This window comes from Phymastichus coffea, unplaced genomic scaffold (genome assembly GCF_024137745.1).
Source record: "Phymastichus coffea isolate CEN01 unplaced genomic scaffold, Cenicafe_Pcof_1.1 PCOF00050, whole genome shotgun sequence".
Lineage (NCBI taxonomy): Eukaryota > Metazoa > Arthropoda > Insecta > Hymenoptera > Eulophidae > Phymastichus > Phymastichus coffea.
Window position 1 is genome coordinate 115,790 of NW_026706861.1, and position 27,023 is coordinate 142,812.

The 27,023-nt window shown below is 39.3% G+C and overlaps 2 protein-coding genes across 2 annotated transcripts in view; one reads left to right on the plus strand and one right to left on the minus strand.

The window, feature by feature from the left end:
* LOC131665309 (uncharacterized protein DDB_G0271670-like) overlaps positions 1-24,890 on the plus strand; it is a 72,200-nt gene extending 47,310 nt beyond the window's left edge. Inside the window, exons 3-6 of the mRNA XM_058937131.1 lie at positions 18,578-18,718; positions 21,987-22,531; positions 22,716-23,196; positions 23,273-24,890. Of these exons, the coding sequence (XP_058793114.1) occupies positions 18,578-18,718; positions 21,987-22,531; positions 22,716-23,196; positions 23,273-23,599 (1,494 nt within the window). The 3' untranslated portion in view covers positions 23,600-24,890. The remainder of the gene's footprint in view (positions 1-18,577; positions 18,719-21,986; positions 22,532-22,715; positions 23,197-23,272) is intronic.
* An 87-nt stretch (positions 24,891-24,977) lies between these two features.
* LOC131665364 (uncharacterized) lies at positions 24,978-26,760 on the minus strand. Its single transcript, XM_058937222.1, has 8 exons — positions 26,671-26,760; positions 26,497-26,614; positions 26,163-26,424; positions 25,997-26,107; positions 25,591-25,681; positions 25,377-25,516; positions 25,185-25,317; positions 24,978-25,124 (listed from the first exon to the last, which is right to left on the minus strand). Exons 2-8 carry the CDS (start codon positions 26,603-26,605, stop codon positions 25,074-25,076), a joined length of 897 nt encoding a protein of 298 aa, XP_058793205.1. The 5' UTR covers positions 26,606-26,614; positions 26,671-26,760; the 3' UTR covers positions 24,978-25,073.
* Positions 26,761-27,023: the final 263 nt, after the last annotated feature.

A 27,023-nucleotide genomic window follows, 5' to 3' on the forward strand; every position in this document is an offset into this window, starting at 1 on the left:
TTCATGATATATGTGATGACATTTCATCTGTGTCCGTCGATCCGCTGACCTACAACGTTTGCGTGACTGGCGATAAACTTGTAACTTCTCTCGGGATTCTTCTTTTTTCAATCTGAAAAAAGAACCCGTTGTAAGGTTACTAGGGCAAGGCTGTAGCTCTCATTCATATTGTTTTTTTTTTAATTTGCGACATAGGCTGGACGTCTGATGGCTGTATTACGGGTTTTAGTGAGATGAGCTGTCTAATTTGTTCGCTCAGAGTGATATATGGGTTTTTAAATCTTAATTGGGGACTAAATGAAGGATCACTTTTTTTTCCTAACATATGTATCGACTATACAGAAGTCAATGAAACATTATAACACAAATTATAAAACATTTAAATTTCTGTTATATCATCACGATCAACCACAATCTTTTTAGTTTTCTGGTGAGTCACGTAAAAACAAAGAAATGCGAAAAGTGTCATCAGTGAGTCCAATAGAAAAAAATCTTTTGTCATACTTATCGATGTAACATCAAAATAACATTGGTTCACGGATATCCGTAATTTGCACACGTGAATATGCATACAGATGCTTATTATACTTCATTATAAATTATATAAATCATATATATGGTGTGTATATATAAGCGTGTGTGTGTGTGTGTGTGAGCGCGCGCGCATGTAGGTAGGTATTTATGTATGTACCGTAAACTCTCGTCCTCCAAATCAACTTTCGCGCGTACTTATAAGAAAAGTCTGTCGATGGTTAATTATCCCCACATTAATATACCGACAAGTTTCGTCACCTTTCCGGCATACAAACCCAGTGACGGTATAATTAACCTCTTGTTTTTTTTTTTTCTTTTCAATTCGTCGACGAGTCTCAATCATTCTCTATTTCTCTCTTCTTAATGACTCGTCGGAAAAGGCAAGGGCATGGCATCACGAAAGTAATATAGAAAGGGAATGCAGTTGTCTCATTGTAAGAGTTAGCGCTGACAGGTTACCTCTTTTCATGTAGATGTACATACGGTTCAGTTATAAGCGTACGCTATTGAAAAGCCTTGCACTCTCCGAAGCTGCATTGTACGTTATGTGTTTTTGTTTGTGGTACGCGAGATGCAAAACCATGATTCCTTTTCCTTTTCTTTCGCTGCGTGGTGCTTTGTATGGCTTCGAGGCGGCTGCTTGGGAATATTAAGCGGTAGGCTTCTTTTATTGGACACTCCGACATTCCTTTGATGAAGTCCTTCCTTGTGAAGTTTTTACGAAAATTTGATGTTATTAAAATTTTCATAATTCTCTTTACTTCTTAAGCGATAAGCGTTCGTTCATTTTGCAAAATGTACTCGTTATCAATTGAACACTGGCGTATTCGTGTGATAACACGTCGAATCTTCTGACTTTCTGAATTTCAAATATCGAAACTTTTACTATATCCACGACAACCATATGACGAAAGGGTGTCATCTATATGCGCTAAATATATTAATAAGTCGCTATAAATATTTATATAATTGTCAAAAGTGCATTTAGCGATTGGCTTGATCTTTAAGAAACTAAAACTCACAATCATAAATTTCCGAGCCGGAGAAATGCATTGTAAACAAAATTCATCAGAGACTTTGTCTGAGAATAGCCATACGATCGAAAAATTTAGAACTTGCGGATCTTAGAAGCCGGTATAGCGAAGCGGAGGCTTCTTTTTCCGTATAGTCTATTCTCGTCATCCATTAACGAGAGAAGTTCATTAACGGGGGTTTACGGTGGATTTACAATGCACAGCTTTGATCGCGCGACTAGATCTCTTAGCTGCGGCTACATTGTAATTCATTCTCTGGAAAAAGTCACCAAGTATGTTTATGTTTGCGATATAAAGATTGCTACGCAGCTATACTCGAGAAATTGACATTTGACGGACTCTCCGCGGGACGTTAAGATGGAAATCTTGTTAGTTTTTTTTTAATTATAAAGGCCTCTCTACTAATGGAAATGAAATGTTAGGTATCTTATCTCGTACGTATAAGTGAAAGAGAGGCTGAATGCACCACACGCGAGAATGCACCTTTTGTTAGCTATTGAAGTGCACGATTTTCACATGGCAGGTAACGCATTCACTAAATAGCCATTGTATTAATCTCGAAAGCTTTGAACCTAAAAAAAACGATGATTTACACACACCTAATCGGTTACGTATGGCATATGTGTGTGTATATATATACTCTCGTACGAACAAGTTGTAAATAATGAAGTTTAGCTTGTAATCAATTCGGAACAGATGTTCAATCGATTTTGCTTGAGCTGAATTGCGATCCATCATCGCCTCGCGTGTCGCATACTAAATGTGTTGTTGAAGATACTTCAGTTCCTATAAAAATTCCGTTTCAAGAAAACTAGCAATGTGCAAGTCCACAAGTAAGTTGTATAATTCAACCTTCTTTGTAAAAAATAAAAAACAAACTAAAATTATCGAAATATACAGAAAACCAAAGTGCTTCATTTGCATACGACAAGCTCTCGTTCGCGCGATGGTTTGACCTCGCGTGCTGCCTACTACGCGGATTTCCTGAAATGTATTCCCCAATTAGAGCCAAGCGTCTGTCTGCGAGGCAATTAGGTTGATTTTTTCTCAATCGCTCTCGCGCTCCAGATCGAAGCAGAGGTCGACCGTTAGACTCGTATGTGCAGCATCGATTGTGCGTAGAAGTAACGTATCAGTTGAGCGACATTCCACTCGAGAGAGCACTCACGGGCTTCTCAAAAGCTTATTAAGTTGAAGCGGCGCACTTACAATCGCGTTATGTGTGTATCGGACATTTTGCTATGTCGCTCTTCCTTAGGTAGACTAGACGAACGATGGTAGAGGCACGCAGGTGCAATCTTTATTGTTGCGCTTGTTGCGCTTGGTAATCAGTTAAGCTTGCGAGGTGTTGTATATCTTTTTCATGTTCGACTGGAGTTTTGTCAGCCCAAGATGAATAACAAATGCTATTACGTGAGTGAACGTCTTTGCGATCGAAAACAATCTCGATTTGGCATGATTTTTCAATTCAGCTGTTAATCTAGTACAAGCCCTTATAGCCTTGTACGACTTCCTATACGAAGATCCGCTTTTGACATCCACGGCTATCAATTAAAGCTAAAATGCATGTGCTAAGACTGGACTGAATACCCTAATCCCGCGAATCCCTACGGTTTCCTCGACAAAACGAATCAGCTTTAGTCAATCGAGTGCGAGCGCGAGCTCGATTAGCATTCAAAGCTGCCAAGTAGTTGGAAGATAGACTGCGTCATGGGTAAGAAATCGTACTCTAGCCTCCCATTGTTCATGGCTGTCGATCGCGCCCGAGCTTTCAGGTAAACAGCTCAATCCATTCCCAGAGGTTTTCACAGTTGATCCGCGCCAATTAAAATAGGCGCCGCGTGACATCATTTATGTAAAATAGGCTTTTCCATTCTACAAATCTACTTTATTTTTACTATGTGCAGTATACCTTCAAGTTCGCCCTGTGATGCGAATGTTGCTCAGTCTGTGTGAACGTAGTGCGCGATGAATACTTCTCAATTCATATAGTTTGAATCATTAAAATAGCATGATTAATCGATATCTTTTCAAGAGCATTCCGATTTCTTCGCCACCAGCGAATCACGTCCTTAATGCGCGTTGAACAGTTCAGCGCGGAGACGAGAAGAACATATGCGCGTCGAAAGGATGATTATTTTCGAAGAGCGTCGTAATAGCGCGTCAGTCTGTCTTATGTCCGATATGCTCTTTGTTTTCTCACGCGATGTAGTATCGAAGCTCAAAGCTACAGCTGCAAGCTGATTGTTTTTCATCGTCGGTATGCATGCTTTCTAATTTTTTTTTAATTTTCTTCACAACGATCTTATGGAGGCCTTCGTCACACGCCATTCCGGAAATGTCGGAAATTCAGCAAGCTTTCACAAATCGACGCCAGTGCCCACTTTGAAAAAGGTCACGAAGTTAGCCGACACACATCGTGCGGCGAACGACGAAGAAGACGTCTTTCATAGACGTCGTCATGCGGGGAAATAGAGCTGCAACGAGGCCTGCACGCGCGCGCGCGCGCGCGCGCGAGAGAGAGCGCGAGTCGGAATTCCAATGGCGCGGCGGCGGGCGACAGCTGGAACGCGCGCGCGCGCGCGCCTCGCCAAAAATAAAGCTTTCTGCCGGTTCGCCCGCTAAGACGCGCGAGTCTCGAGCGCTAGATCATTCTCTCGCGCGTACGTACGCATGGCTACGCACCACCACCGCCACCCTCTGCCCGAGAATGCTCAACGTTTTTTTTATTTCATTTTATTTTTTTGCTCCGCCGCTGGTTCGCGCGTGTTTAATGGCCTTTGCCGCGCGTCGTCGCGGATTTGTCACAAGCTAATGCGTTAAAGAGGGCGATTTTTTTCTTTTTTTCTTGAGAGCCAGAGAGAGAGAGAGAGAGAGAGGAAAGAATAATAAAGTGCAGGATGGTTGTCATTGAGGATGTTTGTATTTCGTTGGTATTTTCACGTATTAGGTTTTTACATTAAACTGAATTTTGTTTGAGTTGCTTGTTAGAATATTTCTCGACGACTTTGTATCTTTACTTACTGCAGTTGAATTTTCATTTGATAAAGAATATTCTTAGATTTGAAGAAACGTCCATTTTCGCGATTTGCTACTAACATCGTAAAATATTAGAGCAAAGAGTCAAGCACGAATCAACAAAGAGCTTTCGGCAAGATGGTTAGATGCTATAATTCGAAGAGCGACAATATATAGACAGTAATGAAGCACCGAGTCAACCATTAATCAGCATAATGAGTAAAATTCGATTGCTCACGTAATTAAATTAAGATTGATGCACTTCGCTGCGCTGTCTTCTCGCGCCCAACGTCCGACAAATAAAAGCCCATACCGTCTAAAAATATATCTCCTTGCTATACTAGCTCGCACACATTCCAGTCGTCCATTACATACCATACAGTGGAAGCTCTAAGGAAATAAAAAGAAACGACAATTAAAAAGAAACACAACGCGCGGTTTTTTTGTTTCGTATTATAACCAGTTAATCGGGTCTTAGAAATCTGGTCTAGCATTCAAATGAAACACATACTTATGTACGCAGATTGCTGATATGATCTCAATAGCACTAACAGGCGCCTGGGCGCTTTCACGAAAAATAATTATAAAATTAATTTTTTTATAGCGCGTATTACACGTTCGATGCGTGTTTTGGTTTCCGCTTGTGCAAAGTCATTCGGTCCCTTATTGACTATATATCTCCACGTGAAATTTGCTTCAGAACGATCACAGATAGAAGTTTCGCAGCGGTGTTTTGGTTTGTTTTCTTCGGTGCGGTGTTTATGTACTTCCGGATGCATTACGGATTCGTTAGATGTGAAATTTCGTCAAGTGAAATTTGTGATAACTCCGTATCTATGGAAACCAAGATCTTATCTCGCGAATTTTTATCGACTATTTTTAAAACTGCATCAAGTCGACTTTTAAGAAACACATACAAATATACACAGTCCTAAATAGCTTCGAAATACAAGGAAAGAGCTCTGCGTACTTTCACAAATTTTTCTTAACCACCCATTTATAATGCAAATTTGAGAATTTTCATTTGTTTCGCGGCGTCAGACTTTGATTGTAAAGTAATAAATATTTACAATTATCACCGTTCAGCGAAAATCATGACGCTCGCTTTTTCTTAAATCGACGCTTTCTTACAGATCATGCAACAAAAATCTGCGAATCATCTAAAAATAACTCACCATTAAATATAACTTTATAGCGTGACCTATCGCCCATAAAACATCGCCTCTCTCTCTCTCTCTCTCTCTCTCTGGCGCTTGTGCGCGCCACTCTCGATAAATTTAACGAAGGTGTGAGAAATTCAGCGCAGAAGAGAGTAAAAGCAACACTTTGTCCATTTTTTTCTCTCTTCCTCGCGCCAAAGAAGAAATCCATAAAGCGCCACCACCACCTGAAAATCGACATCCTCGCGGGGCAAGGGGGAGAGCTGTATTTCATCGGCTCGAATTTTACGAGGCCGCGGCATTCCATCGCGAGAGAGAGAGAGAGAGAAAGAAAAATAACTATCTTGGCGTGTACGTTTCTATGAATAACGAGCAAGTCAGCGCGAACGTGACATGCCTCGGCGTTCGTCGTTCGTCTCCTCTCCCCGTGGGGCATCGTAATACCGTTTTTGCCCGAGCTAAGGGGTCATGCGGGAGAGCTCGCGAGCGCAACAGGTGGCTTTGTGGAATTCAGGGCTCTTCTGCTGCACTACCAGTCGATCTTTGCATTGTGTGCGCTGCTGAATTTAGAGCGCTTCGTTATTCGAGTTCTAGATGTTTTCTTTCTTTTTTTTTTATTGTCGCTCGATTAGAACTGCAGCGCCTATTAATTTTTGTTCGTCCGTCACGAGACAAATTTGTATTCGATATTAACGCTGCGCACCCTTTGTTATCGTGTGTTTGTTGCAATCATTATTTTCATGGTCCATCGGGAATTATTGCGCAAATTAAACTCACGGAGTACTTTTAAATATTAGTGAAGATATAACAAAGAGTTACTGATAAATTGACATACTTCACATGCTATACTTGATAAAAGATGCACTGAAGAAACAAGTTTAATAATTGTATTTCTTTCAGAATGTCCAAACTAGTAATAAATCAATCTTCTCATAAATTTCAAATAGTTGTAATCTGGTATTTTTAAAAATTAATTTATTAAAAAATATCCTTTATATAAAATTCCACATCTACAAGGTATGCACTTAGATTTTATTACCAAAGTGCGAAGAATTTAGTTATGAATTTTAAACCTCCATAATTTATAATGCGGTCTGTAACCGATGATACTTTGCAAAGATTATTTGCATAACCGCAGATCGGATTTGAGTTCTTCATCGTTTACACTGTGTAGAAAACAACCGTATCGAGAACGATTGCGTAACGAACAATTTACAAGCTACGAATATCGCTTAATGAGTGGATATAGTTGGGGATAAAATGCAATGAAAAAACCAACTCAATCAACATTCTGCAGATTAGAAAGTGAATGTCATAAAGTTCAAACATCAAAAGAATAGCAATCAGTTTAAATAAGACACTTTTGACGATTACGTTGATTCATAAGGTAAAACTCGCAATATGTCATTTCAGCGAGGTATCCTTTAAACGTATGTTGGCCAATAGATCTGCAAACTATACATAAACCCACCCGCGCACCAAACAAATGATTAGGGATACAAGGTCAGCTAATTGATCTCGTACACACAATCCAATCGGTGCGCAGCAAATTAGCAGCCTGCGAGGTTGCTGCGCTTTACCGATGATAAGGTGCGCCAATCGATCACCATTAGACAACTAAGTTTGTGAGGGAGCGTTCTCTCGCTTTTGGTCGGTAAGCGTTTGCTGTGAAGTTTGCAGCAAAGCGAGCAGATGGATCTGTAGTGTCGCGCCGGGCTCGCAGGACGCTGCTGCAACGGAGAGAGCTCGCGGCTGCTCATCTCGTGCGATACGCCCGGCAGACAAATGTAATCGCGTTTCGCAACGCGAGCGCCACATCACTCAACGGGAGTTGTTCGCCCGGACGGATCGCAATACGTTTTGACGCGCGTCGTCGTCGCGCAAAGTCTGTTCCACCAGCCGCAGCAGCGACGGAGCGCGTTCCGCAAGAAGAAGCGAAGACGTCTTGCTCGCGCGGGATGGATATGGTGTATACAGGAGAGGAGGCGATTTCATGAATTCCAACGAGAATTGCCCCATTGTTCGTGACTTTTACTCTCGTCCTTTATTTTTGCCGTGGCGCGCACATACAAAATCGAAGGAACGGAGGGGATTCTGTTTTATAAGAGATCGGTTCCACGGACGATTTTGATGCTCGCGCTGCCGGCTTTATAACCATTAATTTCAGAGAACGGGGGGGGGGCACAGGGGGCACGAGCATTATCCGTCGCGCATTCTCGGATAATTTCGAAATTGTTTTTGGAGAAGGAGCGCTATTGTTATCGCTTTGCCGAATCGAGCTTATTTGCCGTACGCCTGTCACGATTTGCATACATATTAGCTCGTTAAGCAGAATAGCTTTGACTATTTCGACGCTTCTTTTTATTATATCTCTGCCGTTGTTTGTTCGGCAGTGCGAAAATAACCGTAAAACGCAAGGCGCAACATTGATTGCCTTTAAAAACCAATAGCCGAACCCGACGAGCGTAAATCAAGCGCAGGCGCGGCTGATTTATATCTATCTGTTGGCCTAACAATCTCTGGCCGAAAGAAATTTTTCGACGCGATAAAAAGCCAGCGTCTACCACGTCGTCGAACTCGGGCGTTTTTCCATTCGTGTTAACGCTTGCCTTGTGGCGACAAACGCCGCTACTACACGGAACGGATGCAGGCTTCAGCTGGCTTCGTAATGACGCCATATCCTGGCCGCGCGCGTCCGAGGTTGTACCTACTGCACGCGTGTGCGCACAGACGACCAATCGAATTCTATCCCGATTGCTTCCTCGACATTGTGTTGTGTCGCGTTCCCGTGCTTTGTTACACTTTGCCCTGCCTCTACGCGTCGAATTCATTTGTCCTTTGCGTGCGCGTTGCAATGTTTTTTTTTTTTTTTCATCGGCGTCGTTTCGATGACGATCACTGTTTTCGGCTGGAACAATTTTTTCCCGATTGTCCTCCTTTTTTGCCATGAAAATTATTCGCGCGCGCGTAACTTTCCTTCATTTCGTTGGCTAATACTACATGACATTTTATCGTTAAAAAGTGAAAATTCCCGATATCGATAAACGAATAATCTATCAGTTTGAGGAAACGTTGGTAAGCAAGTGCCGCCTTGAAAAGCAGGTAATATAGAAATCGTGAAAATTTTCAGCGACAGGTTCGATTTTCACGAATGAAATAACCGGAAAAGGAAAGTCGCTTGACTTTTATAGGTGATTATCGATTTTACGCTGCGCGCATTAAAAGATCTCTCGGCTTGGAATTTTCGCGTGCAAGGCGGAAACGTATAAACGGTCTCTCTCTCTCTCTCTCTCTCTCTCTCTCTCTCTCCGCACACGCGAATATATCGAGTTTACAGATCTTCCAAGTGTAGTAGATACTCTCTCACGTGGAATCCATGTTGGAATCCATTAATCATCCGATAATTATAGAGCTTTTTTCCTTTTCAGTCGTTGCCTTTAGTTACATTTAGAGCCTCGTACCTAATTAAATGTGAACGAAGCTTCTTTTTACGAGGCAATTGATTGCGTATGTTTGAAAATTATTTTCTCTTGGAAAATTATATGTGGTTGAATGTCTTTGACTATTGAGCTTGATTACAAGCCCGTTTAGGATTTCACTTGGGGCGTAAATCACTGTTTACGAAAATGTTTGGTTTCCGAAATTTAGCGATTTAGCGGACGACTTCGCAATGGGAACTATAGAATTCGATGAAAGTGTGCGGCGACAGTGCAACGCAAGAAATTGAAAATGGCACAAAAAGCCATAAAGCGCGATTAAAATACAAAAATAAGAGACGATCCTTGAGCTCGCGCTGTAGCAGTAAAATCGCATTCCCTTTCGCACACTCCCATCGCCCATTAAATTCATCAATCGTGTGCGTCCATTGAAGAGAGTGTAGCGTGGGGGTGACCTTGCGCGTAAAAATCGTAGCCTTCGCACTTGCTTGCGAAGAGGAAGGAGAGAGAGAGAGAGAGAGAGAGAGAGAGAGAGAGAGAGAGAGAGAGAGAGAGAGAGAGAGAGAGAGAGGCCGAAGAAGTACTTGGTGTTTAATTAAAGTCGCGCCGCTGCACTTCCCTTTTTTACGGCTGACTGATTTATCGCTCTCGCCCACGAGAAAACATCATCGACGGCGTGCATACGCAAACGCCTTGCCGAGAGACATACAATCGATTGATTTTTTTTTTCTTGCTGTTACTTTTGGAAAAATATCTTGTGTATGGGGGTTTCGATTGTGATGTTGCGCGGGTTGGGATATCAATTTGCGTGGGGTTGATTTATATACCTGCGAGGCTTATTAATGGTTTCAGAGAGAAAAATACCCTCAATTTGTAACAACGCATTTTTTTATTTTCTGGGTAGGCGTTGAATTTTTTCGTTTGTTGACAATCTAATACACAACAATAAATAAATTAATATTTCACTTTCATAAATTGAGAGAAATGTGTAATGTTATAAAAAAAGAAATTTAAGAACGCAACGATAATTGAAAAAAGTTTTTTTGTATGATGGATAGGGGAACAGAATCATATTTAATAATTTGATATTGTGTAATGTAACTTGACAAATGGCGTTTGAAATTTTGAAACGTAGAAATAAGAGATAATATATCGTAATCGCAATTGCACAACTACTTGAAAAATTTTAATGTTATTCTCTTGAAATTTAACGCGTCTAAGTCAGTCATACACTTTAAGTTTTATTTCACAAGTGAACAGCAGCCAAAAGGCAAAATTCAGATAAGGAATGTTATAATACTATGTGCCTACATAGTCTTAAGGCACCAAAACATACCCAGTTATCTTTTCCGTATGTTCGCTTGAAAATTGCTCAACGCCAAAAGTCTATACGAAAACACGCAGAAAGAGATGAATGGAAATCAGCAAATTTTGCCAGGCTCTCGCTAAATATTTCGTTTTAAGTAACGCCAAATGTCTTGATTCAAAAAAAAAAACGAAATAGTTGCAAGACACATGCAGAAGTAAGATTACCCCACAGTTATACGATCTAAACTCTCTTACCGCGCGTCACGATACAACGAAACCCTTGCGCCAGAGTCATCCGTGTGACACCTGTTGCTCAAGTACAACCTGCATTTGGTCGAATCTTCTCGCGATCGATATTTCAAAATGCGGATGTTGCAATTGTGAAGAAGAGTGAGAATTTCCGCGGATAGTAAGGTCCGCACCGTGAATCTATGGTGAGCGCGGAACGATCGACTATAAATCAGAAATTCGAGAACTGTTTTTGTCATTGCCGCGTGTACGTCTTACGCCGCTGCGACGAGCGGCCCGATTGTCATTTGAAAAGAAAAAATGTCAATGCTCGATCCGAAAAATTGGCAATTCTCAAAGCTCGATGAACGATGCGCGTAAATCATACGGCATACGCCTGATTAACGATGATAAGCGAATGGAGCAATATTTCAAATCGACCAAGCAAAAAATAGAAGAACTCGCTCGTCCACGAATCGACGGATAAGCTCGTAAACAGTCTGCAAGACCGCGCGGCGAATGACTCAGCTGTACGCTGGCTCGCCGCGTAAAACTTTCTTTTGCGCGCGCCCAGCGGAGGAGTTACGCGCGAGTCCTTCTCTTTAAGCAACACGCGCGTTGCTGGATTGCGTTTTTCTCGCTTTGTTCACGCGGAGTGCAGCGAACGGCAAAATCGGGCCAAGAGCGCCTTCGAAACAATGTCTAATAAACACGAGGAGAGTTTTTCGAGCGCTTTAATGACTTGGACTAATCATGGCGGATTGCGCCTGGGCGTTCTTTAACCTCGAAGGACGAGCTTCGACGTGATGAAAGCACACGACAAACTGTGGAAATGTTCTTGTATCATTTTGCATTGGGTTGTAATTCGGCTATTAGTGTTGATCGATGAAAATCTGGATGTCGTGATTTACGTTAGATGATTTGGCTTTCATAATCGACTCGAAACTCAGCAGCACGAGAACGAGATATGCCATGGTCGCTGCGAATTTCAAATTCTTATTGTCGCGTACTTCAAAACTCAACCGCTATCGAGAAACAAACACATGATTTACTCAGCGTCAAGTAACGTATAACAACTCAAATTAACTCGTCAGACATGTCACCTATAAATTACTTTGCAATAGATGGCACATTCCCCCCATCGGATCAACAAAATCGTATCTCTCAACTCGCAACGCTCGTCGTAAAATTCAACGTCTAAATCAGCATAAAAGTGCGCAAGTGACAGTTAGCATATTAATTATGCCCGATGAATATTAAAACTGCGCAACTTTTTTTTTATTTACAATCTCGCTCTAAAAGGCATCGACCGCTAAAATAAAAATCATTCCGCGCAAAAAGTACACGAGTGGGGAAAGGATGAACTGGTAGAAAAAAAAGGGAAAGACGGCGGAATATCTCGAAAGTTCAAGCTGAGCGACCATGCGTGAGTTCATTCAGAGCCGCGTACGTATAGACGAGATGCTTCGCGTGCAGGTATGAAATCGGTGACCCTCACTTCTTGCAGCGAAACGCAACCGCGATATGTTTTTCGAATGGCTCGCAATTCCAGGGCGGCGACTTTTATTATCGTCGCAATCGGACAATGACATTTTTATAATGTTTGCCGTTTGTGCTCGCCGTTGCTCGCAACAAGGTTAACGTTAATTGTCCGTTATTAAGCGATGATTATCGGCGATCAAAGTGTCCTCAAGGGCAGATGGTCGTTCGATGCCGATGCCAAATTAGCGAAGCTCATTGAACAGTTAGCCGGCTTCCACGAACGTTCAGAGACATTTCATTTCAACCGATTGCAGAAAAGATGACAAGTAAAATGAATGAAACGGTCTGTGAAAGCTAATCAATGTAGACGGAGAAAAAGCAAGACTATGAGGAGAAAATACGCGGTGATGTGGAAGCACAAAACACCAACATTAATCACACAGAAATTGGGCGACAATAAGAAGAAGAAGAAAAAAGATAATTTGTATCTTTCTCATTTACAACTTCAGACGATCAAACGTACCGATTCCCTCGCATAGCTGAGAAAAGAGAAGAGAGAGAAAGAGACAGGAAATTCTCTCTTTATTTTTTGTTTTTGCGAGCGCACCTGCCGCCGCATCTGACCTTGCGTGCTTTGCATATCAATGAAGCTTCATATATACGTTGCGCAATACGTGGAATATTATATGAATATAGCTGAGATTAAAAAAAAAACTCATCGGATCGTCTGAGATCGTCTGAGATCTCTGGAAACAAACAACACATCTGGAGCGAAACCATATTTTATGGCAGATAAGCCACTGGGTGAAATGAATATTTTATGCATGCTTAGTAGATAACTTGAAAACCTTGAAATGTTTCGTGACTTGAAGTGGTTCTCATTTTAATTTAAACTGTGAGGATTTGATATACGCGAATGAAACGCGAGAGACACAATTAATAATTCTGAATTGCATAGGAAAGATCAACTTTCCGTCATCTTATTCGACCACTGATGATGAAGATGTTCGCTCTACATGTGAATAGTTTGTCCTTTGATACTGTTACTATCTTATAGGAAAAAGATTCTTTCACTCTTCATTAAACCATAGTTATGACAAGACCCCGCATAGTCTCTCCTTTCGAAGCTTTAAAATGATAACGATACACCGACACAACAACAGCAAGTTGAAAGATTCTCGTATATACATAATCCAAACTTGCATAACGTTCAATAGGAGAAACTGGCACTCGAAATTTCGCGTTGAAAAATCACCACCATCATCATCATCATGGACCACACATAAGATTACGTAATTTCATATGTGTGTATATATGTTATTGCTGCTATCAGGTAAAGTCCATCGTTGCGGATGTCTCGCAATATGGGCAACTCACTGGGCTATGTATATGGGCTTCCTTCCTTTCCCGTGCATTGTATGGAAATAAACGACGTGCGTACGTCTCTGTGTGTGTATGTGTGTAGAGGTTTGCGCCCCGGAGCTGATTTAATTACCGAACAAGTGAAGCTGCCGTTGCCGCGAAAGTGCCATAATGCTTAATAAACAAAAAACACTCTTTCAAGTGAAACTGTTCATGGGCGTTCATTTACATACACCCCACTCTTTCATTCATAAATCTTACTATTTCAGATTTTGAAAGTAAATCTTTTATTTTTCAAAGAAGTAAAAGTCACTTATTTAAGATTAAATTGTATGACGGTATATCGAGGTATTGAAAAACTGCTTAGCATAAAAGTTTCTTGATGCAGCGATGAAAATTTCAAGACTCATCACTGAAAGAATTTTTTTTTTTCCATAAGTACAACACAAAGATGCACGATGCGAAAAACAGAATATGCAATATTCCGAATAGGAAGCTGCAAACGCGTGTAAACTACCAATTTTTCGTTTCATTCAAGGCCGCGCAAAAAACGCAATAACTCCAAGTCGATTTCACCTCAGTTTTCCTCGTTGGTAGATATATCCAGCAGCAGGAAGTCCATCAGTCATCGCCATCCGAAAATCTTCCGGTTACTTGACGTGTGACGTAACGTCGATACACTTTCACCGACATGTCAATCATAAAATCGATGTAAAGCCGAAAGGTGTCAAATCATTCTTAACTCTTCATTAACAACTCGCCACTTCGTCATTTTGTAAGCCGATTTGCATAAGATGCCAGCCACCGAAATGACTAAACACAGTGATTGTCGATCCATAAAGTATGCGCTTGGGAGAGCGTGCATCGAACAAAAGACCTTTCACTTGGCGCCGCATGTATATTAGTGGCGCCTACAGGAATCTTCCAGAGGCGCCATTCATCTTTTTTTTCTTCTTCTCGTAGTACTTGAGATTCTTCGCGTTATAATTAGTCATGATCGAGTGCTTCGTTATCGACGACACCTCTTTTTTCTTTCGTAATTGTTTTCAGTAGACCGTTTACGATTCGTTATAAATTGTTAAATATCACAACAGATTATTGCTGCTGTCGCGCTTATTTAATATGAAAACAAAGAAAATTGGCAGTTAACGTAATGCAAATTTATAGCGCGACTTGTCAATGTCTATGGGTATCCTATTAAGACTTTAATAACGCGTATCACCTTAAATTCGCAATCAATCATCGGCGATCACACAAATAAGAAATTGTTTTCAGTTATAAATATCGCGGCGTTTAGAATTGAATTTTGGTGAAAGTGAAATTGCTCGTTGAAATCAGCAAATGTTTTGCTGACAAATGATCCGCTTGGAATCTCATCGATATGAATAATGAATAATTGGCGCGTCGGGATTAGCGCGAGCAATTTTCTCAGGCGTGAGGATGGCAGATAAGCCAGCGCTCGGCTTCTCCAGTTGGCAAAAACAGCCAGTTAATTGATCGAATGAACGGCCATCGGTATGTATCTCGCCGATGTCACTCGATGCCTGATGCATTTACATTGTTGTGTAGGTGTGTAGCTAGCCCCGAGGAGGCCGGGGGTAAGCGAAGCGCGAAAATGCCTTCTGCGGAAAGCGATTTTCGCGGAAAAAGCCATCGTCCTTGCGCGCGTGAGAACGAGCCGACCAGCGATGGAATGAGGCGGTGGCGGCAGCGGCGGCGGCTCCTTCGCGTTTATATTTCAACATGAAAACAACTTGCAGCGCCGCTGTAATGGCTGTGTTAAGAGGACGTGTCAATGAGTTTTAGTGCTGCAGCTGCTGCGGGCAGCTTCTCTCTCCTTGCGAATCGGCCACTGTGACTTTCGCGCGCGTTTTCCTTTCATAATCTTTGCTGCCGTTCGTTTGGTTATTCGCTCTCTCATCTCATCGATATGAATAATAATTCTAATTTAACTCTGGTGACAATTTAAATAACCGTATAATCTAACAACAATTCCTTCTCACTTTGTGAAATTCAAGCTCTCATGTTTGTAAATTAGCATCGAACTATAAAGATAATTTTGCTCAAAAAAAAAAAAAATAAATAAATAAAGAACAACAAATTGGCGTTTAAAACTCTTCGACTATTATAAACGTGACTCAAATTACCGACTATTCTCGTAAAAACTGTTATATTTCTATAATATGACATTGACGATGCCCGGGAATTAAAAGAAGTATAAAATCGCGCTCTACAAGAAGTATTGCTTGATGCACAGTTCAAATATTCAATTTTCCGTCAGACGTATAACTACTGTAGGTGCGTGCAGTTTTGAATAGCGCGAAAGGTTTAATATGCGCGTGGCAATTCCGTTCTCTACGGTCCGAAACTCTTGAAATTCGTTCAACTGTCTGGCCGTATTTGAACGCAGCGAAAAATACAGTAATTTTTAAAGTAATTTCGTTTGCAATAACGCCGTGTGCCCAATTTGATTTTAACAACCGCGACTTGTTAAGGCACTGAAAATAAATGATTATTTGGTATCAGCGTACTATTCGATCGACTGAAAATAAGCAAGGCGCGATTGTCAGCATTCCATTGAATAAGCAAGCGCAAGACGCGATTAAAAGAAAAGTTTGTTTTTTCGAGACTCTGCCCGAACCCAAAACAAAAAAGCGTTATTTTTGGGCACACGTCTCGGAAACTCTCTGGGCTCTCTCTCTCTCTCGCACTGGATTGTAGCTATTTATAATGCTGGACTAGCAACGTGTTATTAAAGTTCTATTGCCGTAATCCATCTCGCAACCAAAAAGCGAAAATTGTCATAAGTGTGGGCGCACGCGCGCGCGTGCGCGCGCATTATATAGGATATAAAGGCGGCGTGTGTATAACGCTATTTTAATGCCTCGTTCTCATATGCAAATAGCTCGAGAGCTCGCGCGCGGGTGCAATAATTTTATAGGCTTCTTAGCAATAAATTCATAGACACCCGTCGTAAACACAATGATCTTTGTTCTATTTTCGCATGATTAACAGTCCTGTGCGCGCGTTTAGCAAAGAATAAGAATACATAGAATTTTTAAGCTCTCGCGCGATTTTCCAAACAATAAACATGCATTTATGATTGTTTTTGCATATAACGCAAAATAAAGCTGGCAATTACAGCATTCTGCGTGTTTCTTTGGCACAATGACTGTGCTTTCCGTATGAAAATTAATTCAGTACGAAAAGTGATTTGATGGGAAAAATTTATGAATTTTAAGACAGAATGATCAGGTTTTATTTCATGAATTGACAGAGGGTACAACTGAGAGAGTACAAGCTCGTCGAGGGCTCGTCACTCTTAATCTTAAAAGCAATAAAAAAAGGGAAAGTGGGAAAATGAGACGAGCGTCGAACCAAAACATAGGCGATAGTCACGATAACGTGGTCGTGGCTCAGTTGCGCCGTCGCGTCGCGTCGGGGTAACACATGTTATCCATGAGGAGACCACGAGAAACGCGTAAGCTAATAGAGTGGACTGTAGATTACAAAGAGAGAAATCGACACCCTCTCAACGACTCAGCGAGGCACCGCCTTTCTTAGAATTACTTAAATTGAATACAATGAGTGAATCCTAAATGAATGTCGGTAATACAATATAAATAAAATATAATTATATGCAAATAACGTGAGTTCAACTAAATTAAATTTAGAGTCTATGAAATTGTCCGATATAATAACCGTAAAACTACTCGATATCGTACACTGCGACTTCGCAAATTTTATAATTGCTCGCTTGGAAACTTGTTAAAATTTTAAGTAAATAGGTGGGTAGTAAAAGAAAACTTTATTAAAGACATCGACAGTGCGTATATTTATATTGAAGCAAAAATGACCTGTACACAAAAATGGTCGCCGCATTACAAAGAAATTGAAGATGCTTAGTCCTAAACACTACGACGAGGGTACAGTCTTATAATTTTATGGTGTTACCTGAGTGCACGCAGCTGCTCTCACAAACTAATAAACAGAACCATTTCGTTAATTGCATCATTAACATAAAACTTAAATACGAACAAATAAGTATACCAGATGTAGAGTTTGATAAATCGAAATATCTCAACAAAACTAACAAAATATTTTTATCACAGTCAATGAAATTAATGTTTATCCTTCCTGAAGAAAAAAATCTATACAAAAATATTTGTACCTTCGATTCCTGCATCCTTCGGCTCTTTCAGCGAAAAATCGCAAATGAAATACTTCCATAACATATATAAAAAGGAATTCGCTTCTCAACCTTGACCAATGAAAAGAAACTCTGACTTGATGAGTAAGGAGTCTGTCAGCTTTTCAAAGGATGCAGCCTTTTCGTCGAGTAGTTACAAGAGCCACAGCAGCTAGTAAATCCGTGGAGGCTCTTGATCCTTTCGTCTTCTCCGAGTACGAGGTAGCTTCCGGAGAGGAGAGAGACGACCTCGACTGCATCGCGCGATAATCGTGCAATTAATCGTCCTGCGTGCTTTATGACCACGCGCACTTTCATCAAATGAGTTTTTTTTTCTGCCTTTCCCAGGAGCTTCGTTAATCTCAATTTACGAGATTAGAAATCGTGAAGTTCTTATCCTGCAAAATTAATTTTTCCTTTTCCTCTCATTGCCATTCATTACGAAAACGTAATGGTAGGGAATCGAGATGAAAATTCTATATAAAAACAGTGGTGTGAAGCAATGTTAGTTCATGTGAATCGTCGAATTTAGTCTAAACACGTATGGTTTGCCGCTTCTTGCGGTCGAGTCAGCATTTACAGTAGCTGTCACTTGATCTGCGGCATATTATCATTGTCGCGGGGCGTCAGTGTTATCAAACGATTGCGACACTTTCCTTTTCAAGATAATTATCCAAACAACATTTGCAAACCGAGTACAACGTGCAATGATTTAAAAATAGCTCATTAATGTTTAACGAGTTATGTTATTGACAATTAAATTTTTCAGCTGCTCCTACCGAAAAAACAAAAAAATTCATCAAATATTTTTTGTTTCTGTTTAAGAAATGCCAAGTACTGAAGGAAGACAACGAGAGGTTGCTAACGGCAGCCGTAGCATTGTCAAAGCCTACGGAGCACACGAAGGCGATCGACAACGTCTACCTTCAGAATCAAGTTACCACGCTTCAATGGCAGCTCAAGCAGGTAATAAAAAAATTCCCGCATGCAGACTAATGGCTTTTCTTTTTGCGTTGGGTTGGGTCTTTGTTTTTTATCAATTGGTGGCCCGATTAGTGCATTTCTATTACATACAACATTTATTTACTCTCGGTAATTGATTTCTCTGGTTTGCCGTGTCATTGCACTAATGCTGATCCTGACTGATTTGAGCATTTGTTATCGCTCGATCGCTTGTGGTATTAGTTTTCGCGGTAGAATTTTATGCGACGATGAAAATAGATCGACAAGTATTAATGGTGTAATTTTATTGTTAAGTAACACAAATTTACAAAATAAAGAGTTGTGATTGTTGTTGGCCTACCGAGGGTCATTTTAGAAATAATTTTTTGCGTAGAATTTGAGTCCTAAGTCAGAATTTGTCCATTATGTCGGAAATAATTTTTTGCGTAGAGTTTGAGTCCTAAGTTAGAATTTGTCATTTTTTAAATATCCTGATCTAAATATACATTTCAGGCCCCGTAACATCACGGAAATTGTTTTTTTCTAAAAACGGAGGAAACCATCTGAAAGGTCTACTCTTACTCTTTAAAATTCATTTTTAAGATTTGAGATATGTTTTTTTCATCAAGATATCGTTGATTAAAATCAAGTATTTTAGCAGTTTCGAAACAGAAAATTAGGGCATAAGGGTCTGAAATTATAGCGTCGCATGTTACAGGGCTAAAGGGTTGAGGAAATTAGGGTATATGGGTCTGGTGTTATAGCCTTGCATATGTCATATGTGCGTATCCGGGAAATTAGCTGTTTCAATATTGTTAAAATACTTGATTTCAATGAACGATATCTTGATGAAAAAATAGGTATCTTAAATTTTGAAAATGGATTTTAAAGGGTAAGAGTAGATCTTTCGGATGGTTTCCTCCGTTTTTAGAAAAAAACAATTTCCGTGATGTTGTGAGATTTCGAGTATACCATAAAAATCGCTTTTCTGACCCTTTGGCTTAGGTTATCTAAAAAATTTGACGTGATGGACAAATTCTAAGATCGGATTCGAATTCTACGCAAAAAATTACTTTGAGAATGACCTTCAGTTGGCAAAACCATGCAGATCTATGTAATTCTTCGTTCGAATACAACTGACTAGCAAAAAATAATATCGTTTGATAGTACATTCAAAATATTTGGTTAAAATCACGAATATAATGGTTTCACTCTTGTTTCGCGTTTTGTCATACATCCGAGTATCGCAACTCCACGTGACTTTTTTCATATTACAATTGATATCGTGAAAGCTTGATTTCAAAGACACGGATTAATTTTTTTTCTATGTGATACACTTTATAAAACACTTAATCATCATCAATTTCAAAAATGTGTTATATAATGTGTTAATAAAAAAAATAGCACATTACTAATATGCAATTTCCATGCACTTCAAACTTTGCAGAAAGAATGCTAAAATAATAAAGAAAAACGTGAATATAGTTCTGATGAATGAATGATTGCCAAGTGTCGAGTAATTGAAAAATAACTATCTGATATTAATCATTATCTTGCGGCATGAAAATCTCGGATTTATTGATCGATCGATCTTCGTTAATCACTATCATTTATTCGACGAGTATGACTAGCAAACGTGCAAAGCGACGAATTTCTTGGCATCGCTATATGCCAAACCAGAAAACTTTAACGACTTCTCGCGAAAAAAGAATATGTATCAAGAAACACGATAACAATATTACATTTTTCCGGTCGTCTTTCTCTGCGATTTATTAACTGGTTTGCTCTTCCTTCTCGCGTCGCGGAATGCAATTTGCATGATCTAGGAAGAATTTTTCTCATTTTTGTTTTTATTACGTGTGCTTTGCCCGCGGCGCCACACAAACATCCGATGTATATTCATACGCGGTCTAAAGATACATCGACTGTGATTGATTTCAGACGATTCGATGTGCTTTTATACGGTTGTTTGAATTTTAATAATGAGCGCGTTTATGCATTCGGAAGCACGTGTTACCGTCGAATATTTAGCTTTGATATATTTTCATCAGTGCCTCGATCATTTAAGGTATTTTAATGATTGTAAAAAGCATTTAATTTCAAAAATTTCCTCCCGCCTCCACAGTAGACTCCACAAGAGACTTAAGTGGGTAGATTTCTCGGTCGTTAACTTTATGTTTTTTGCTATTACCAAATGTCAATATTTTGTCATGCACGCTTAATTCTATATCTTACGGCTTATGATAAATCACAAAGGTTTTCGATAATTTCGTTCATTTATAGGATGCGTCGGACACCACGGGAACTCAGTAGACAACTATATGTTTAGGAAACCAGTTACTAAATATTACACAACTTTGTTTTCATTCAACAAACAAGCTAGTTCGTTAATTGAAAATCGAATTTTTGATATGGAATATATAAGTTTTACTATTATATTTTCTCAAGACGTTGCTTCGTCATCCGTAATTATTAAAATTACGAAATTTCAAATATCGCTATAAATAAAAAACGCGCCATTAAGATGAAACCATTTACGGCATTTTCTTTACTCCAAATAATCGAATTGCATATATAAAAATGGATAACGGCTATCTCTTGTGAAAAAACAATATTTATAACGCGTAAATATGCATAATTTTTGCAACAATAGAAGGAAGTTTATCGGCCGAGAATGAAATCCGGATCACCCTCGCGGCAATCGAGTATTATTCCATTGAATTACCGATGTTGTTGAAATCGTCCTTGTTCGATGTTGGTAGTAGAGTCGACAAGGGAAAATACAAAAGAAACAATTACGAAATTTGTTATGTATTTTCTAAAATAAGTATTGTCTTTTTGAAATTTACTACCCGTAAAAGTCGTGAAAAATGCAATACCAAAATTACTTTAAACTTCAAACAAGTCCGTGGCACTAGCTGGTTAACGCAGATCCAACTGTTACCGACTGCGTTTCGGAGCAGCTGAAGTAATATCGCACCGCCATCTGTTTTGAGTGTATGGCAAAAGACAGCGATTCAATGCTTCAAAAAGATACTGCATTTTAATTCACTAACTACGAAACTGATATAAAATAATGAACTTTAGAGATTTATTGTTTATCACTTTGAAAAAGATTTTGTTGGCATAAGGTTTTCAATACGGTACGACTTAAAACATCGTTTAATAGTATTAATTTAACCGAAAAATTTTACATTAAAAAAACACGCTATTTTACGAAAATTCAAGTAGCATTGATCGAGTTCGGTCAGAAAAAAAATCCTAACAAACTAACTTGTTTTATGTCCGACAGAGCGAAACCAATCGTCAGATGCTTCGTTCAGTAATGGAACAAGTGGTCCGTTTCTTGGATCGGGTGCGCAAAAGTCTCGATATCATGCACGAGCGCTCCAACGCAAAACCCACTGGTCGCAACAGTACGAAAGACAAATTACGAGTACCGCGCTCACGTAGCGTCAATACCGTTCACGTGGACTCGGCAGGTGCCTCATCATGTGCCTCGTCGACGACGTCGTCGTCGTCCTCATCGTCGGCCTCGTCCACGTCTTCCAGCTCGTCAACGTCATCGCACTTCGGTCGTGCCAAATCCGTTGCACAAATTTCATCGAACAATGGATCAAGCAAAGATCTCACGTGGACGGTGGTGGTTGGTAGAAAAAGCGACCTCGGTCAGTGCACAACACCGCGGACGAACGGTCCAAGCACGCAACAAGTGGCCGCCGTTAGCGCGCAAGATGTCAGTAAGGGGCAGGAGAAGGCATTTTACAGGAGGCCGAAACAGATGGAAGTCGATATTGACGATAAGCCACCGGAAAAGCTCTCGCAGGAAGCTTTTAGGTAAACGCTGAAAAACATTTCAAAGATGTCGCTATTAATATTTTTCTGAGAAATTGAGCTTTTCAAGTGTCAATTTTTGACGCACAGTTCGAGCTCAAGTCTCAATTGTCGACTAACGAAAGTTTGATTTCTCTAAAAGAGGATCGACGAGATTGGGATCTTAATAATTATTCCATGTTTTCAGATTGATGCGAACGGTGCAGTCCTTATTGGTAATGCGCGAGCCCGATCTCGCTCGAGTAAATGTACAGCAAGACTCAGCGTTGTTCGACCAACAGCCGGACGCAACGTCGCTACTTTCGCTACCGGCGAACTTTGTCAACTCGACAGCGTTGCACGACGGAGGAGGAGGAGCAGTTGCGATCGACGAGAGCATGATTTCGCGCAAAGGGTCCGTCAACGGCAGCTCGAAAACTTCGTCGCAGACTACGCTGGTGCCGATCAGTCCCGCTGTTAGGCGACAATCCATCGCTTCAGCCTGTGCTAAGAATGCCGAAGACGAGGATAGAGCATCATTGATCGACTTAGCGAAACAAGAGAATGGCGAACAAGGGCTACAGAGCAATGGATATTGTCACGCACTGCCACTTAGCTCGACGCCTAATGCTCAGAGGATCAAGAAACACGATGGGAAGGATCTTCATGGCAAGTTGCTTCGGGATTTGGTGAGCATTCTACATATCTTTTGAGCTGTTTGCATTGACGAATGTCGTTTCTAAAATTGGTTAAATCTTTTTTCAGGCACTTAACAGCTCTAACGAAAAAGTAACCACGTCTCGGCCAAAGACATCGACGAGTGTGTGCAGTGCAGAAGGCGAGAGCGGTTTCTCGTCACTGTCGTCCTTTCAAGAAGTTGGCTTACCGCAAATTCCCGTGCCTAATACTCCGCCGCCCATAAAAGGCGGCTGCCACACTGAAGTTGGCCTACCAGAAGTGCCAATCGAAACAGTTCGCCATCGACGTTGGTCCTCAACACCTGCCGAGTGTCATGCGCTTTTAAAGCGACTCAGTGGCAGTTTCGCTAATGGTACACCCAACGGTACCAAATCATATAGCGTTTGGGTGTAAAAGCATCGTGTATTTGTATGATGTAGTATTATATGTATGAATGATACGTAAGCTTATGATGACTGAATTTTTTTCTTCGATGAGAGTCAATTTATACATTCGCAGGATTAATGTATACGCTTAGTTTGAGTTTCATCAAGAAAAAAAGCGGAAGTGCATTATTAAAAGTGGATAGTCGGTAAAGTAGACTTTTAGATAGGATTATTGTATCAGCATAGGAGTTTAAGATTTTAACGACAAATGCAATCTGTAGAAGAAAGTTTGATAATTATTCTCAAGTATTTTTTATTAGTATGTTTGAGCGGAGATATTTAAATACAGATTGCATTTGTTTTTTTGGTAAAATTATTTAAATGCAAAGTAACTCCGTTAAAGCTGGGAAAAAACGTTGTAAATAGTAGTAGATTGATGCATGTGCTATTTGTATGAATTACCGTATTATTATCGCTTGATTGTAGTATAAGAATTTAAAACTGTATGAACAATATCGTGTTAATGGCAAACTTATTATATCGCATTGTTCTGCGTCTTTTATAAAAAAAATTGTTTAATCTGTTTTGACATTTAAACAGAGCTGTCACAAATAACCGATAAAATATTTATATGGCATTTGTATTTCGCAAAACTATATGTGGAACAAAGTCATTTTTGTCAAATTCTAAGATTCTTCGTAAGCGTCTGAATAGATTATGAGTAATTTGTGTGTTGCCTATATGAATAAATAATATTGAAATATACCGTTCGCACAGAAAATGTGTAAACGTAACGAAGCAAGTCTTAGCGGGTTTTACATAGATAAGGTAGATGGTAAAAATAAATGAAACTATTTTCGACAAATTTTTTGCCAGCAATTTCATGATGTTAAAAAATGAGAATATTTTAGATAAAACTTGTATGTCACTAGTTAACTTTCAGGTTAAGTTGATCGGTAACTATTATTTCATTTTAACACCGAAAAATGCTATACCAATCAAAATTACATTTTATTTTTTTTAGTTGCTATCGATTGTTTATATGAATCAACTTAAAAACTCGCATTTATCGACAGATGTATGAGTCTATTAATTTTGTGTGCATGTTTTATTAGTCTTTGTTTGTATCATCATGCCAATAACTTGTAATCTTTTTTTTGCTTATCCTCATACTTATTTTTAACTGATCGTATAATTCTTTTTATTTTTTCATTATTATCTTGGTTAGCATACAAGATTCGAAGTGCATTCTTTTCTTTAATTATTAAATTATAAGTAAAATACTGAATGTATTGTAAATTAAAAAACATCGATTAAAACATCGGTTTCTTCTATAAAATGTGACTTGTTCTTTTCATGTCCCATCTTATTAAATTATTATTATTAGTTTATTTATTTATCTGATATCTTACGTTACAATTATTATGAATTAAGACTACAATTTCCAAAAAAATATAGCTTGATTTTGAAATACTATAAATCCAAACGATACATGGAAAATTTTATTGGAACGACGATACTGCCGCCGTATATGATAAAGCTTTTCGCACAGTCTAAAATAGAAATTGGTTCGTTTCATGTAAATTTGAACAATTGAACAATCCAAAAATTACCGAGGCATAATTCGCCATGTTTATATCGACTAGTCCGCCGGCAGTAATGCAAACAGGTTCCGTGCATCGAAGCATGAAGATCCTGAGCAAGGTACGCGATCGTTTTGCAAATCGATACCACTCGCTAGAATAACTATAAAAATTATCCATTTGAATATTTCTTATCATAGATATTGAACGGCATAAGCTTACGCATCAAAGGAAAGTCGACTACTGTGGTCGATGAGTTTCTGTCCTGGCCAGCAAACCCACAATAAATGAGCAAACATTGTAGCTACAATGGTAGAATAACGAAAACAGTTTATGGAATCACTACCCGCAGTCATCAACAACTGAAATAATTCATATAAACTATTCATGATAGAAGTAAGAGTTCACAATCGAAACAATACTTAGTTTTTCAAACCAAATTGCAGCCAACAGGAATTTCGACGACATTTGCTAGTAATATCATTAAAAAGCAAGCCGAGTATGATTCTTGCAGTGATTTATTGAACCTGAAATATGAAATTGATCATGAGTCTTATTTTAAAAAATGCATAATATTTTATATCATAAAACTATAATATAAAACAAGAAAATATCGCGAACACTACTGTTACATGTAGTTTGGCTAACATTAACTTTTGATTTCCTTATAAGGTAAAAAGAAGTACCATCATATTTCTCTTTACATTGCAAGATATTAAAAAAAAAATAATTTCAAGCTCGCTCTCTCTCTCTCTCTCTCTCTCTCTCTCTCTCTCTCTCTCTCTCTCTCTTTTTTTGTCAAAAATTATTCAAGAACGAAAACAGGAATATTAGGTACTAACCTAAGAGTTCTTTTATGCAACTTGATAATCTGCAATATCCGTTTGTATGAAACTTCGTCTGCTAGCGTTGTTTGATCCTTCAAAATGGCATAAGGCTTGAGCAAACGATGTCTAAAACATACTCTCTGTTAAACGATTTTAAAAATTAAGAGACAGTTATCCTTACGTGATAATAGAGTATAAGGCAAAGCATTGCTCGACACACACTCTGTACATGCCGTCAATTGGAGTGTAAATAGCCAGTACGGTCAGGCACGTCATACAGTCGAACAAATAAATCTTCCAATAATGAGATTCTCTATCCGCGATGAATTCGCCGTTCATAATGAAAATAAGCGGTTGATGGCTTGACAATATTTTCAGTTTATGTAATGTAGCTGGCATCAGTGGAAACAATACAAATGATATGCAAATTGATGTCAAAAATACTGAAAAATAATGGCTCATATGAAAGGTAAATTTGAAGAATATGTGACTTAGAACAGTAGGAAAAAGTTTACGAGAATAAAGAATCGTAAAAAATCGTCCTCTATCGGAGTAATTAATAAGTATCTTCTTCTCTTCCTCGTCCACGATAATTTTCCAATTATTTACTATGATTTCGTACATCACTCTCACCTTGAAAATGTGAATCATCAGTACAATTTCTACTTCACGAGTATAAATCTGTATACCTTTTTCTCGTGCAAAGTTAATGTCAATAATTTAGCAAACAACACGAATACGTGTAAAATAGTGACTATATTTTCTAGCAGCCTCTCTCGCACTGCATAATTCACTACCACACTGATAAACTAAAATGTTTGCTTTTACAGAGGCGAATCTTTTTAGAACGATTTGTAAACGTAACTCACGTGAGGTATACTCATTACGGCGATCACAGAAAACCAAAGTATCCTCACAATTTTTCTCTTAGAATCGTAAGGCCAAGCGCCGATACAGCGAAGAAGACTTTTGTTGATGTAAAAGTAACGGTTGTCGAAAATTTCCATGATTTTCTTGATTTTCTAGGCAGACTGCCAAAGTA